The 13,559-nt window shown below is 40.8% G+C and overlaps 1 protein-coding gene across 1 annotated transcript in view; it reads right to left on the reverse strand.

Annotated features, from left to right (window-relative positions):
* The window catches only part of LAMB3 (laminin subunit beta 3), a 75,612-nt gene extending 64,491 nt beyond the window's left edge, over nucleotides 1–11,121 (reverse strand). The window contains exons 1-3 of the mRNA XM_070745597.1: nucleotides 10,988–11,121; nucleotides 8,233–8,285; nucleotides 5,361–5,515 (exon numbers count right to left, since the gene is read on the reverse strand). Coding sequence (XP_070601698.1) covers nucleotides 5,361–5,515; nucleotides 8,233–8,254 — 177 coding nt within the window. The 5' untranslated portion in view covers nucleotides 8,255–8,285; nucleotides 10,988–11,121. The remainder of the gene's footprint in view (nucleotides 1–5,360; nucleotides 5,516–8,232; nucleotides 8,286–10,987) is intronic.
* Nucleotides 11,122–13,559: the final 2,438 nt, after the last annotated feature.

Genomic DNA, 13,559 nt, shown 5'->3' on the forward strand with positions numbered 1-13,559 from the left:
TGGTCTCGGAACGCATACCCCACGAAAATCGAGGGAACACTGTATACCCAATTTTACCCTAAAGCCCTGTAACATAGGAGATTGAAGGCAAACCAAACAAAGAGATAAATTGGAACAAAATACATAGAGTTTAAAATAAGGATAAGCAATGAATGGAAGAGAAAAGAAGCCAAATTCCAATTCACAAACCAGAAAGGAAGGATAATTTAGAAACTTTGCAGAGATGACAGCCAAAAGACCATCTATACTGTGAAGGAAAAGAGAGGGGTAAAAACATCTGGAGAGATCAACTATGAAAATGCTGACTAGGATCCACTTTTTTCTAAGAGTCAATTGATCACAGGAAGCAGAGTATGCATGGTCAGCGTTCTTCCTCTTGAGTGGTGACACTGTTTGCTTTTGTTTTTAAAATTAAAATAGTGGCTGAACATGCATGCACAAACCCAAAGGGATTGCATTGAATCAAACGCCACTGGAAATGTAATGCATATGAGTTTCTTTTTTAGAATCAACTTTTTATTTGTACTTTCGGGCATCTGGATTCCATAAAAGAGGGCCACAAGGACTGTAGCTTCTGGCCCACTGTGATGTTTCAACTTGACAATCGTAACAGGATAATCAAGGCCAAAGAGCAAAAAATATATTTGCGTTTGTCCATAATTTCCTATAATTTGATTTAAACTAATTATCTTAATCTCCTTTTATAGTATTATGGCAATCTATTGTTTTATGAGTACAGATTTTCATGAAACCTTAGCATATGAACAATCTTAAAATGGAGCTGCATTAACACCTTTTAAATAACATTCTCTGAAGTGCATATCAGTATATTAAATAATAGGTTCTAATCCATTTAAAATTTATATGGTTCAAGGAGGACAGGAAAAACTTTACAATGTCCATCAAAAACCCTTTAATCAGTAATACTCATACCATGAAATATGAGTCAGTCTTAGCAGTAAATACCAGGATAATGATGAACTACAGAAACCTTAGCAGAAATTAAGTCCCCTTTAACCTACTTATTTTGGTTAAGACAATTAAAGAAGGGAAGGGCTACTTGTCCAACTTTTGGAACTACATTTATGGACAATCAGAGAATCCAGTTTGTCATATTTGTAAATGAGTTGTATGTTGATACAATTAACATGGAGCATTGACATACAGTGGTACCCCTACTTACAAACTTAATTTGTTCCGTGACCAGGTTCTTAAATAGAAAAGTTTGTAACAAGAAGCAATTATTCCCATGGGAATCAACGTAAAAACAAATAATGTGTGCGATTAGGGAAACCACATGGAGGGTGGAGGCCCTGTTTCCTCCCAGGAGATTCCTAGAGAGGCCCCACGGAGGCTTCTCCCTGCCTTTTCCGGTTACAGTTCCGGAGGCTCATGTTTGTAAGTAGAAAATTGTTCTTGAGAAGAGGCAAAAAAATCTTGAACACCCGGTTCTTATCTAGAAGAGTTCATAAGTAGAGGCGTTCTTAGGTAGAGGTACCACTGTATATGCTATTCTCAAAATCTTTTCTCAAGGACAATTTTAAGTACCATATCAACCATTTCCTTTAATAGTGTTTCTTGAAAGTCACTTTCACTGGGTTTTGCTTCATAAAACTTTTTTTTCCTTCATAAAACTCCAGAACTGGCCTTTTTTAGAACTTAGGTGCTACTTGACTGATTGTCTAATGAACTGGACTATCTCCTGTATTCTTAACATTTTTAAATATTTCTAATTTTAATTTTTAATAATTAATTTAAATATTTTAATATTGATTATTAATTAATATCAATTTTTAGAGTAAATTGGGTTTTTAAAAATGTGATGGATATTTGGGGCGGATGTGGTAATATGTAAGAAATGAGTGATTGCTATGGGTGGGGGGGATTTTGGTATGGATGAAATGAATGGAAATGGTATGAATGATTTAATTGGCTTACCTGGAGAGGCAGGAGGGGAGGAGGAACCAATCTCTGGGGTGGCAGAGGATTGGAATATCCCGGTGTTGCTGGGGAGAGGCAGGTATGGTGGGAGCCACGGAGCTAGCCATTCTAGGGGAATGAGAGATTGCTGCAACCCAGGTCATTGGTGATTAGTGTAATTCTGGCCCTGGGCTCAGGCTGCTGCTACTCAATGCCAGGTCGGTGGTAAATAAAGCTCTCCTCATCCGGGATTTGATTCTGGATGAGGAAGCCGACCTGGCATGTGTGACTGAAACCTGGCTGGGCCCGGAGGGAGGATTTCCTCTCTCTGAAATCTGCCCAGCTGGGTTTCAGATATGGTATCAGCCTCAACCCCAGGGAAGAGGGGAGCAGTGGCTATTATAACCAGGGAGAGCCTTTGCCTGCAAGGACTCATTGCTCCAGAGATTGCAGGTTGTGAGTCCCTCTTGGTGAAGTTGGACTTAGGGGTTCAGGTGGGCTTGTTTCTCATATACCTGCCTCCCAGATATGTGTCAACAGCCCTGCCTGTGCTGCTTGAGGAGGTAGCGGGGCTGGCGGTGGGGTTCCCCAGACTTATTGTCTTGGGGGACTTTAACCTGCCGTCACTCGGCGAAACCTCTGAACTAGCACAGGAGTTCATGGCCACCATGAGAGCCATGGACCTGACTCAAGTAGTACAGGATCTGACTCATGAGGAGGGGCACATACCCGACATGGTATACAGTAATGATCTGAGATTAAGAGGCTTGGAAGTGTTGCCTTTGTCCTGGTCGGACCATTTTCTATTGTGGCTTGATTTCCTGGCTCCAATCCTTCCCCACAGGGAGGTGAAACTGACTAGGTGGTTCCGCCCCAGATGCCTGATGGACCCAGAGGGCTTTCAGAAGACGCTTGGGGTTATTCCATATACACTCGTCCACAGTTCGGCAGAGTCTCTTGCTGAGGCCTGGAACAAGGCTGCAGCGGAGGCTCTAGACCGGATTGCGCCATTGCGACCTCTCCGCAGCAGTAGACCCCATAGAGCTCCAGGGTTCAATGAGGAGCTCCGGAAGTTAAAACGCCAGAAGAGACATCTAGACAAGCAATGGAGGGTAAGTCCAAATCCGATTGAACACTCGTAAGAGCTCATATTAAAACTTACAAAGTGGCGCTCAAGGCGGCAAGATGCATGTGTCATGCCACCTTGATTGCATCAGCAGAATCCCACCCAGCCACTCTGTTTTGGGTGACCCGCTCCCTTCTTAACCAGGGGGGAATTGGGGAGCCCTTGAAGAGTAGTGCCGAGGACTTTTACATGTTTTTTGCTGATAAAATTGCTCGGATTCGAGCAGACCTCGACTCCGATTGGATAACAGAGTCTACTGACAATGAATCAGTCGAGATGACTGGGGCCCGTATTTGTCAATCTGTCTGGGAAGAGTTTAATCTGGTGACACCTGATGAAGTGGACAAGACCATTAGAGCTGTGATTTCCGCCACCTGTTTACTGGATCCGTGTCCCTCCTGGCTGGTTTCGGCCAGCAGGGAGGTGACACGGAGCTGGGTCCAGGAGATTGTCAATGCTTCTTTGGGGAGGAGGTCCTTTCCAGATCCCTACAAGGAGGCACTTGTACGCCCCCTCCTCGAGGTTGTTGAGAAGGTGGTGGCACTTCAGCTCCAGCGGTCCTTGGAAGAAGCTGATTATCTAGGCCCTCAGCAGTCAGGATTCAGGCCCAGCTACAGCATGGAAACTGCCTTGGTCGCGTTGATGGATGATCTCATGTGGGCCCAGGACAGGGGCTTATCCTCTGTCCTGGTGCTTCTCGATCTGTCAGTGGCTTTCGATACTATTGACCATGGTATCCTTCTGCACCGGCTGGAGGGGTTGGGAGTGGGAGGCACTGTTCTTCAGTGGTTCTCCTCCTACCTCTTCGGTCAGTTGCAGTCGGTGTTAGTGGGGGGGTCAGAAGTTGACCTCTAGGCTTCTCCCTTGTGGAGTGCCTCAGGGGTCAGTCCTCTCCCCCCTGCTATTTAATATCTACATGAAACCGCTGGGTGAGATCATCCAAGGGCATGGGGTGAGGTATTATCAGTACGCGGATGATACCCAGTTGTACATCTCCACCCCATGTCCAGTCAACGAAGCAGTGGATGTGATGTGCTGGTGTCTGGAGGCTGTTGGGGTTGCCAGCGTACTGATGGTAACTCACCCCATGCCCTTGGATGATCTCACCCAGCGGTTTCATGTTGATATTAAACAGCAGAGGGGAGAGAACCGACCCCTGAGGAACCCCGCAAGGTAGGGACCTTGGAGACGACCTCTGCCCCCCCACTAACACTGACTGTGACTGACCAGAGAGGTAGGAGGAGAACCACCGTAAAACGCTGCCTCCCACTTCCAACCCCTCCAGCCGGCACAGAAGAAGACCATGATTGATGGTATTGAAAGCCGCTGAGAGGTCAAGAAGCACCAGGACAGAGGATAGACCCCTGTCCCGGGCCCGCCAGAGATCATCCATCAGCGCGACCAAAGCAGTTTCCGTGCTGTAGCCGGGTCTGAATCCTGACTGCCAAGAATAGAATAGAATAGAGTAGAATAGAATAGAATAGAATCCTTTATTGGAGAAGTGTGATTGGACACACAAGGAATTTGTCATTGATGCATATGCTCTCAGTATACATAAAAGAAAAGATATATTTTACAAGAGTCATCATAATCTGAAATTTGCTAAAGGCAGGAAATGCCTTAACCTGGAATTATAAAATGGGATAGTGGGGGAGGAAGAATAGCTTGACCTCCTTCTGCTTCTTAAAACATGTGTAAGAAAAGGAAATTGTCCTTGTGTAAGGGCCATGTTAGCTTACGATGGTCAAAAATCAAGAAGTCTGGAAGCATATTTTCAGAATAGCAAAATTTATTTAAAACATAAGCTTTAACTTATTTCTTAGCCATGCTACCAGAAACATCTTGATTTTTGGAAATTTTGAAAATAAGAATTAATGAATAAGAAATTAGATATTCAACAAACAAGGTCAACAGGAAAAAGTTATGAAAAGAGTTGACATTAAATCCATTTGTTCTCTAGTTACTGTGGCTTGCAAAAGCTGATTTGAAAGAAAACATGTAAAACATCACTGTTTATTCAAAGAAGTCACTCTTATACAGGTTGTGTTGAAGGTCGAGAAAATAACGTCTGTTGGGACACCCAAAATATAGAAATAAATTTCACTAAAGTTAGGTGGTCTCTCAAATTTATTTCTTTAGTGAATATAATAACTCTACTTTAAAATTCTGGCTTTAAATTCAAATAGGTGACTATTTGGAATCAAACATAGGCAAGTCTAATCCCTTTTCTGTTAATCGTCAACCACAAAACCAATGCCATTAATTTACAAAAGTCATGTCCTTCCTGAATGAATAATACTTGGGTCATACATACTTCTCCATATGGAACACAGGAAGTTTCAGGTTGGGTAAGTCCACAGGTGGAGGAGGCCTTCAAATAATGGATTCTTCCTATAAGAAGATCCTGCACAGGTGGGTAGCAGGCCCCATGCAGACAGCTTCTTTGTGCAACCAGGAGATGTGGAAAAGCTAGAAAGAAATTCAGAATTGACTTTAACAATAGCATTCATTAAGACAAAAGAGAATTGAAACACTCCCCCTTTTTGTGGTAAGTGAAGCATCTATATTGAGCAGCTTCAAAAAAAGTAAAACAAAATAAAAATAGCTTTCAAGTTAAGTGACTGTATACAGAATTAAGAAACTTCTGCTTTGAATTTCACTTCTACAATAAACCAGCTATTAAATGGCCATACAAAAGTCATTGAGACCTTAATCCTCTGTGTGTATCTGATTAGAAGTAAGAACCCTGTGGAGCTTCCTATTGTTAGCCCCAACTTGCTAAGTTGCAATGTGTGGCTAATTCTATGGCTTTACCTTACAGCACTGTCATAAAGATTAGATAAACCATATATGCTAAACAGCACAATAGTTGTCAAAGCAGTAAAGACCTGCTAAATATTATTCACTCATCCAACAAGTGACTTAATTTTCTCCTATTACAGACATCAACAACATGCAATGTTATTTCATTAATCCTAAATTCCCTTTAAAAAAAATATAGTGGTACCTCTATTTACGAACTTAATTCGTTCCGTGACCAGGTTCTTAAGTAGAAACATTTGTAAGAAAAAGCAATTTTTCTCATAGGAATCAATGCAAAAGCAAATAATGTGTGCGTTTGGGGAAACCACAGGGAGGGTGGAGGCCCTGCTTCCTCCCAGAGGATTACTAGAGAGTCCCCATGGAAGCTTCTCCCCACCTTTTCCAGCCCTGCTTCCTCCGAGGAGATTCCTAGAGAGGCCCCACAGAGGCTTCTCCCTGACTTTTCCGGCCCTGTTTCCTCCCAGGAGATTCCTAGAGAGGTCCCACAGAGGCTTCACCCTGCCTTTTCTAGTTAGGTTTTGGAGACTCGGGTATGTATGGAAAATGGTTCTTGAGAAGAGGCAAAAAAAATCTTGAACACCCTGTCCTTATCTAGAAAAGTTTGTAAGTAGAGGCGTTCTTAGGTAGAGGTACCACTGTGGTGCAAAAGACACAAACCTAGAAAACATTAAAAAAATCATTTGAATCTGGAACTAGAACTATTCCTTAACAAAATGTCTTTATTGTGACAATATATATATTTGCTAAAAACAAATGGCATGCAGCCAGGTTACCTGTGTGACTACAGCTCCCTTAAGAAATAAACTGGTTCCACTATATTGGATAAGGTGGGTTCACTCTAGGTCCCCACTCTTAAATGTTGTCATCTAGTGAGACCTAGGATGTCAATCATTTCTGTAGCTGGATCAACTATCTTAAATAGTTCTTCCTGGTATGGGGAGGACCCCTACACTCCTTACAATCTGCAAGGCCCTGAAGACCTGGCTTTTCTCTCAGGTGCTGCACCAGGAGGAAAGGGCGGCCCTGTGATAGGATTGTTCTGGGTGGTGTGAAAGGTTGGGGTTTTTTTAAAATTATTATTATTATTATTATTATTATTATTATTATTATTATTATGTCAATACAACACAGCAAACGAGATCACTATGCTGGATTTCGTATTTCATCACCAGTCAGGCGCTTCCCAAGCACCTAGGACTGCATGATATAGCGGCGAATTATGTTTGCAGATCCCAGCAAAGCGGCCTTTTGCAATTGACAGATGGAGATTTTGTCAATTCCGATGGTTTTCAAATGTCTGCTGAGATCCTTTGGCACTGCGCCCAGCGTGCCAAGTACCACTGGGACCACTTTCACTGGCTAATGCCAGCGTCGTTGCAGCTCGATTTTCATATTTCACTAATTTCTCTAGCTGCTTCTCTTCAATTCTTCTGTCTCCTGGGATTGCGATGTCGAATAATAATAAATTAGATTTGTATGCTGCGCTTCTCCGAAGACTCAAATTTGGGCAGTCTGTTGAGTCTTATTCAGTGTCTTGAAGATTCAGTTTAAATAATTCAGTATTATTATTATTATTATTATTATTATTATTATTATTATTATTATTATTATTATATTTGTTCAATTTTTGTTAGCCAGTTATTCTTTTTACTATGGGCACATCTACAAAGCTTGTGTCAGGCCCATGCCCAAAGACAACACAATGAAATCCAACTGATTTTTTTTTTTTAATTGCTTGTTCCTAATGGATAGATCTTGCTAAACTAAACCATAACTTTCTAACCAGCGGTGGGTTCTCCTGGTTCAGCCTAGTTTTAAGAACTGGCAGCTCTGGCAGCAGGAAGCTCCGCCCACCCACCCGGGATGCCTCTGCACATGCACAGGAGCATTGCCTGTGTTTGTGAACCGGTAGTAAAGGGTTTTAGAACCCACTAATGCTTCTAACCTACTATATATACCCTGAGAGATTCTTGGGTGTGGCTATCATGAATCTCTTCTTCCCTTCCCTCCATGCATCTTAGGACTGTAAAGTCTCTCCATTTGAACTCCTCTTTGGAATACACTATTTCTTCCCTGGTGCTCATGGTCACGCCCCCACCTCTCTCTCCCTCCCTCTTTCTCCAGATGTACATTCCATCACATCTTGAAATAATCTGCTTCTCCCAGTGTTCTCTGTATTATCCCGCTATGCTCTCAAGTCTCAACAAAGGAAAGTTGAATATAGGATAATTATTCAATATAAACAGATCCAAGGCTGGTCTCTTGAGATCAACCAGCATTAATAGAAGATATTAACTATTGCCTGGATCTACCTTATAAAGTCCATCTAATATTTTTTGCTTGCATACATAGAAAACACTTACCCAGAAGAAGAAATATCCACATAATGATGAGGTTCACAACATTCAAGAGTTACCTTAAATGGATATAAAACATATTCAATGACAAAAGTGATAACATGGATATGGCAATTAGCATTGTTTTGTAATTTTATTATTCTTGTTGTAAATAATAAACAGTCCTAAGAAGAGAAAGTATTGGCGAAAGGGATTACAGATAGACCTTAATTCTTAATTTATGACTGGCTGAAGTTACAACAGACCCTGGATTCAAAATTCTAGCAGTCGCGTTTCCCCACTACCATACTCTGGGATCAGGTGACTTGCATGTTCAGTACTTGGCAACCAGAGCAACAGAGATGAACTGTATAGTACCAAATCTAAACATGAAAGAAGCCAAGCATACACAATAAAGCCAGGGTCACCACTTTCAACCCTGCTCCCCAGATCCTATGAACAGGGATATGATTTATTGTAAGATCAATAAGCAGGTACAAAAGCAGCTGATCATTGGTGACATGACGACCCCAAAAGTACAAGCAGAACAACAATCCGGGAGCCTCCTAGAAATAAAGGGGGACTATTTATAACAAAGAGATATTTTGCACCATCATTGTCCTCCTTAGATATTTATCTATAGGAGTGAGGTTGTTCCCTAGCCGTGAGGCGGGTGTCTGTGTCAACCAGTGAAGAGCTACCAAAATTTTTACTACCACGCTGTGGGCGTGGCTTATGCATTTTCTTTTAACATCTTTCAGTGAAAATTGGGTACTCTGGGTTGGAGCTCCATTTTTGCTACCCCACTGCATTCCCCCCGTCCAGGCAGTAGCCCACCCCTGGTGTCAACATTCTATATCCTGGGCTTGTGATTGTTAACTGTTTTAATATTTAAAACAGTCTGTCTGTCTTTATCATGGGGCTACCTTTGAAAAGTGTTCAGAAACTTCAGATCGTGCAGAATGCAGCTGCGAGAGCAATCATGGGCTTCCCAAGGTATGCCCATGTTACACCAACACTCCGCAATCTGCATTGGTTGCCGATCAATTTCCGGTCACAATTCAAAGTGTTGGTTATGACCTATAAAGCCCTTCATGGTATCAGACCAGAATATCTCCGGGACTGCCTTCTGCCGCACGAATCCCAGCGACCGGTTAGGTCCCACAGAATTGGCTTTCTCCGGGTCCCGTCGACTAAACAATGTCATATGGCGGGACCCAGGACAAGAGACTTCTCTGTGGTGGCCCCAACCCTCTGGAACCAGCTCCCCCCGGAGATTAGAACTGCCCCCACCCTCCTTGCCTTTCATAAAGTTCTTAAGACCCATCTCTGCCGTCAGGCATGGGGGAACTGAGACATCTCCCCCAGGCCTACACAGTTTATACATGGTATGTATGTGTGTATGTTTGCTTTTAATAATGGGCTTTTTAGTGTTTTTTAAATTATTAGATTTGTTCTTACATTGTCTTTGTTATTGTTGTGAGCCGCCCCGAGTCTACGGAGAGGGGCGGCATACAAATCTAATAAATAAATAAAATAAAATCAATCAATCAATTTTCTCTGTCTTCATCAATTGTCTCTATCAATTGTATAATGCGGGATGTGGGGAATTGCGGGGTGTGGGGGAGGGAGGGGATATTTGTTAACCTAATAAGTACTATTGTCTGTCTCATATATTGTATATGGCCTGTTGTTATGACCTTTGGTAAAAGGGCATTATAAATAAACAGTATTATAATTAATATGTTCTGTCTTGTTCATATAGAAGATGAAACGCTGCTATACTGAGGCATTCTGTCATGATAGGCCATGAATTTTCATCAAGACTAATAGATCTAAACATCATTGGCTTAATGATGACACTGAAAACTCTGATCAGTTCTGGAATGGTTTTTTACTAACAGCACAGACGTCAAGATGTCTTATAATCCATTGATATAAACTGATGGTTGACTGATCCATGGTCCAGAAAAAAAGCACATGCTATACCAGGTGTTATTTTTATGTCTAACCCATGCAAACCCAGGCCAGAAATACACACAGTCTAGTCCAGGCAGTTGCCAAGAATCAGCGCTGACACAAAGGCATAAAAAATAATAATAGCCTTTCAGTCTTTCTTGCCAAGGGGGGGGGGGGGGAGGACAATTCTAGAACATTATTCTCATATGTGTCCTCTATCTCTTACCATTTTTTCTCCATTAAACTTTTGCCCATTTATTTCCAATCTGGGGTATGTGGAATTCTTACAAACATAGCACTTTCTTCGAAGTATCCACCATTTTCAAAGCATTAATCAACTGCAAAGCACCAAACATTAACCAAGATTCAATCTGTTATTTCCAAGTACTAAACAGTACTAAACGTCTAAAAAATCAGAGATTTTTTTTTACCTTTGAAGCACCTGGTATAAGAACAACGAGATCAAACAAATTACAGTAAAATGTAACTTTCTAAAGCAAGCAGGAAGCTTTTTAAAACTTTACCTGGAACATGTGGTTTAATCCCTACTTTTAGGTTCTCTTTTAAAATATCTGTTTCACTCTGGGTAACAACCTCTCCTTTATCTTTCCCAAAAGCCGCAAATCTTTTAACATAAATGATTCCAAACCAATGAAACCAATGAAAATTTGTTACTAAATCCTTATAACCATGAATCAGTAGCCTTCTTGATATTTATCAATAAACTCCCAGCTAAGATTCAGAAATGCTTTACCAGTTTACCCTCAATGCTTGATAGAGGGGACTATTTACAGTTACCAACATTATGCTACATAAAACATACCTGCACTATTTTGTCTTTTTCCTTCTGTTTTGTGCAGGGGTCAACTGTTATCCGTTGCCTGACTTCTTTAACTGCAGTCTCTCACTCTCCGTTTTAAACACATCTTACCTGGGGATGTAAATTCCTGTGGGTGTAGTAATAATGATATAAGGAGTGATTCAAGGACCTTTTCAGACAGACACACCCTTGTACTGTAAAATTCATTATAGAGCCTAGACAATGAGCTTGAGTTAGCTCACTGCAGTGTGGAAGGAGAGATCTTTGTGATTATACATTCAAGAAAACACATTTCAATCACTTTGAAAAATCTATGAGAACAGTTTTGATATTTAATTTAATTTATTTATTTGACTTTTATTGTTTTATTGCATATAGCAGAGAAAGCCATTAGCCAAAATAAATCTTTTCTCTGAGTGAAACGGGTACACAAAGGGAACAGAAAGAAATGGAAAAACAGGATGTGATCTTTCAATAGAGGGATCTACTCAAGGAAAGCAAATCACAACCTGGGCACCTTTCACCCAGGAATAAAAACATATATACACAATAAATTTATATATTAGTAGAATTCCAATTCATATGACAAGTTTTCAAACAAAAGAATTACAGATATTATCAAATAAAATAAAATTCAGCCATTACACTGCTATTTCATGCATATTATATAGCTTAATCACATATATCCTTTAGGATAGGAACTAGATATAGCTATAGATACGTTGATAGATATAAGTATAGATATAAACAATACCTTCCACACTAAAGTTTACACATCTATGGCTTTCACAGATATTACTACTACTAAGAGAAATTACTGAAGAGATGAACACACTACGTCCAGAAAATAAAAATAACAAGCCTTAATCAAATTGATGTCTTCCAGTCGAACTTGAACTAACTTCCACATTCATTAACCACCATGGACTTTTATGGGAACTGGTCCAAACAGTAATCAAAGTAGAAGTCCAATATGTTTTAAGAACATCAAATTGCAGAACTAGACTGATTAGCTAATGTCTACTACGAACAGCATCAGCAATGGGCGCTAGCTTCCAAATGTTGAGTCCAAAGGGATGGGAATGTAGTTTGGATTCTCAGGAGTGAGGCATAGATGGCAATGCCATGAGCATCTGTTTGCTTGCCTTGAGCCTCCCATTATGCTGCTGATATAGAACTATAACTATAATGGGGACCCAGATTGTTATGGGAAATTACTGACTCTAAAATTCTTAGAAAGGGCTGTAAAGCACTGTTCAGCTTTTTGGAGGGTGGGTTCCTCTGGGTTCAGATCAGAGGAACTGATAGCGACCTGCTAGTGGCATCACAATAGCATCACGGATCCAATTTTGTCAGTGCCAGTCCATGGGCACCATCTTCTTTCTTTTTTTTGGAATTTTTCCAAATTTTTTACCATTTGGACGTTTTTTCCTCTGCTGATGCTTGAAAAAGAGCCCTCCTGCCCACCCCTTAGTTTATTACAGGTGAACCAGCTACACATTTATAAAGATTTTAATTCTTAAAATGAAAAACAGGATATAAACCTTCGTTATTTGGAGGTGGTGTCACAAAATCAGTTTGTGTCCTTAGGCGTATAAAATCTGAAGGATTATCTGGGGATTTTCTCCTTTCTTGGGTGTGTCAAGAATGCTTAATAAATGGGTAGAGATCCTGGGTGTGCCTGCTTTTGTACTTCTTACTCAAATTACTCATGCTTTGATGCCAACTTTTTCTCTGCGGAATTTTGACTCAACAAATCACCTTACAGACAACAGCTCTCAGCATGCCGAAAGAAGATTAGCAGAACTAGCAAAAGACAAAATAATGAGGACAACATCCCCCCCCCCAAAAAAAGCATTACATTAAGAAATGATTCCACGAAGGAATAAATGCAAATAGTATAGTCAAATATCAATAACAAAGACATTTTCTTTTCCTCTTTCTAAATTGCCGTATAAGATACAGAACTATAGGAAGGAAAGAGCAACTAGACAGACAATTTAAATATAGTGTATCTGTGATTGATCACTGAAAATCTCTCATGCAGTCTACCATCTCATGCATTTATATGAATCAGCTAAAATACAGTCTATCACTACTTTGAGCCACTTGAGCTAAAGTACTATAATGTCCAGCTAACAAATAAGAAATGGTGAGAGTTGTAATTACAATCCACCTGAAAAGCATTGAGGTTCAGGGCTACATGCAGAAGACAAAAATTATTTATTTATTTATTTATTTATTATTTAGATTTGTATGCCGCCCCTCTCCGCGGACTCGGGGCGGCTCACAACAAGGCATAAACAAATCGTAACAAATCCAAATAAATTAAAATATTTAAAAAAGTTTAAAAAGAACCCCAATATACTAACAAGCACACACACAAACATACCATACATAAATTGTATATGCCCGGGGGAGATGTTTCAGTTCCCCCATGCCTGACGACAGAGGTGGGTTTTAAGAACTTTACGGAAGGCAGGGAGAGTAGGGGCAGTTCTAATCTCCGGGGGGAGTTGGTTCCAGAGAGTCGGGGCCGCCACAGAGAAGGCTCTTTCCCTGGGGCCCGCCAACC

The sequence above is a fragment of the Erythrolamprus reginae genome, chromosome 3 (genome assembly GCF_031021105.1).
Source record: "Erythrolamprus reginae isolate rEryReg1 chromosome 3, rEryReg1.hap1, whole genome shotgun sequence".
Taxonomy (NCBI): Eukaryota; Metazoa; Chordata; class Lepidosauria; order Squamata; family Dipsadidae; genus Erythrolamprus; species Erythrolamprus reginae.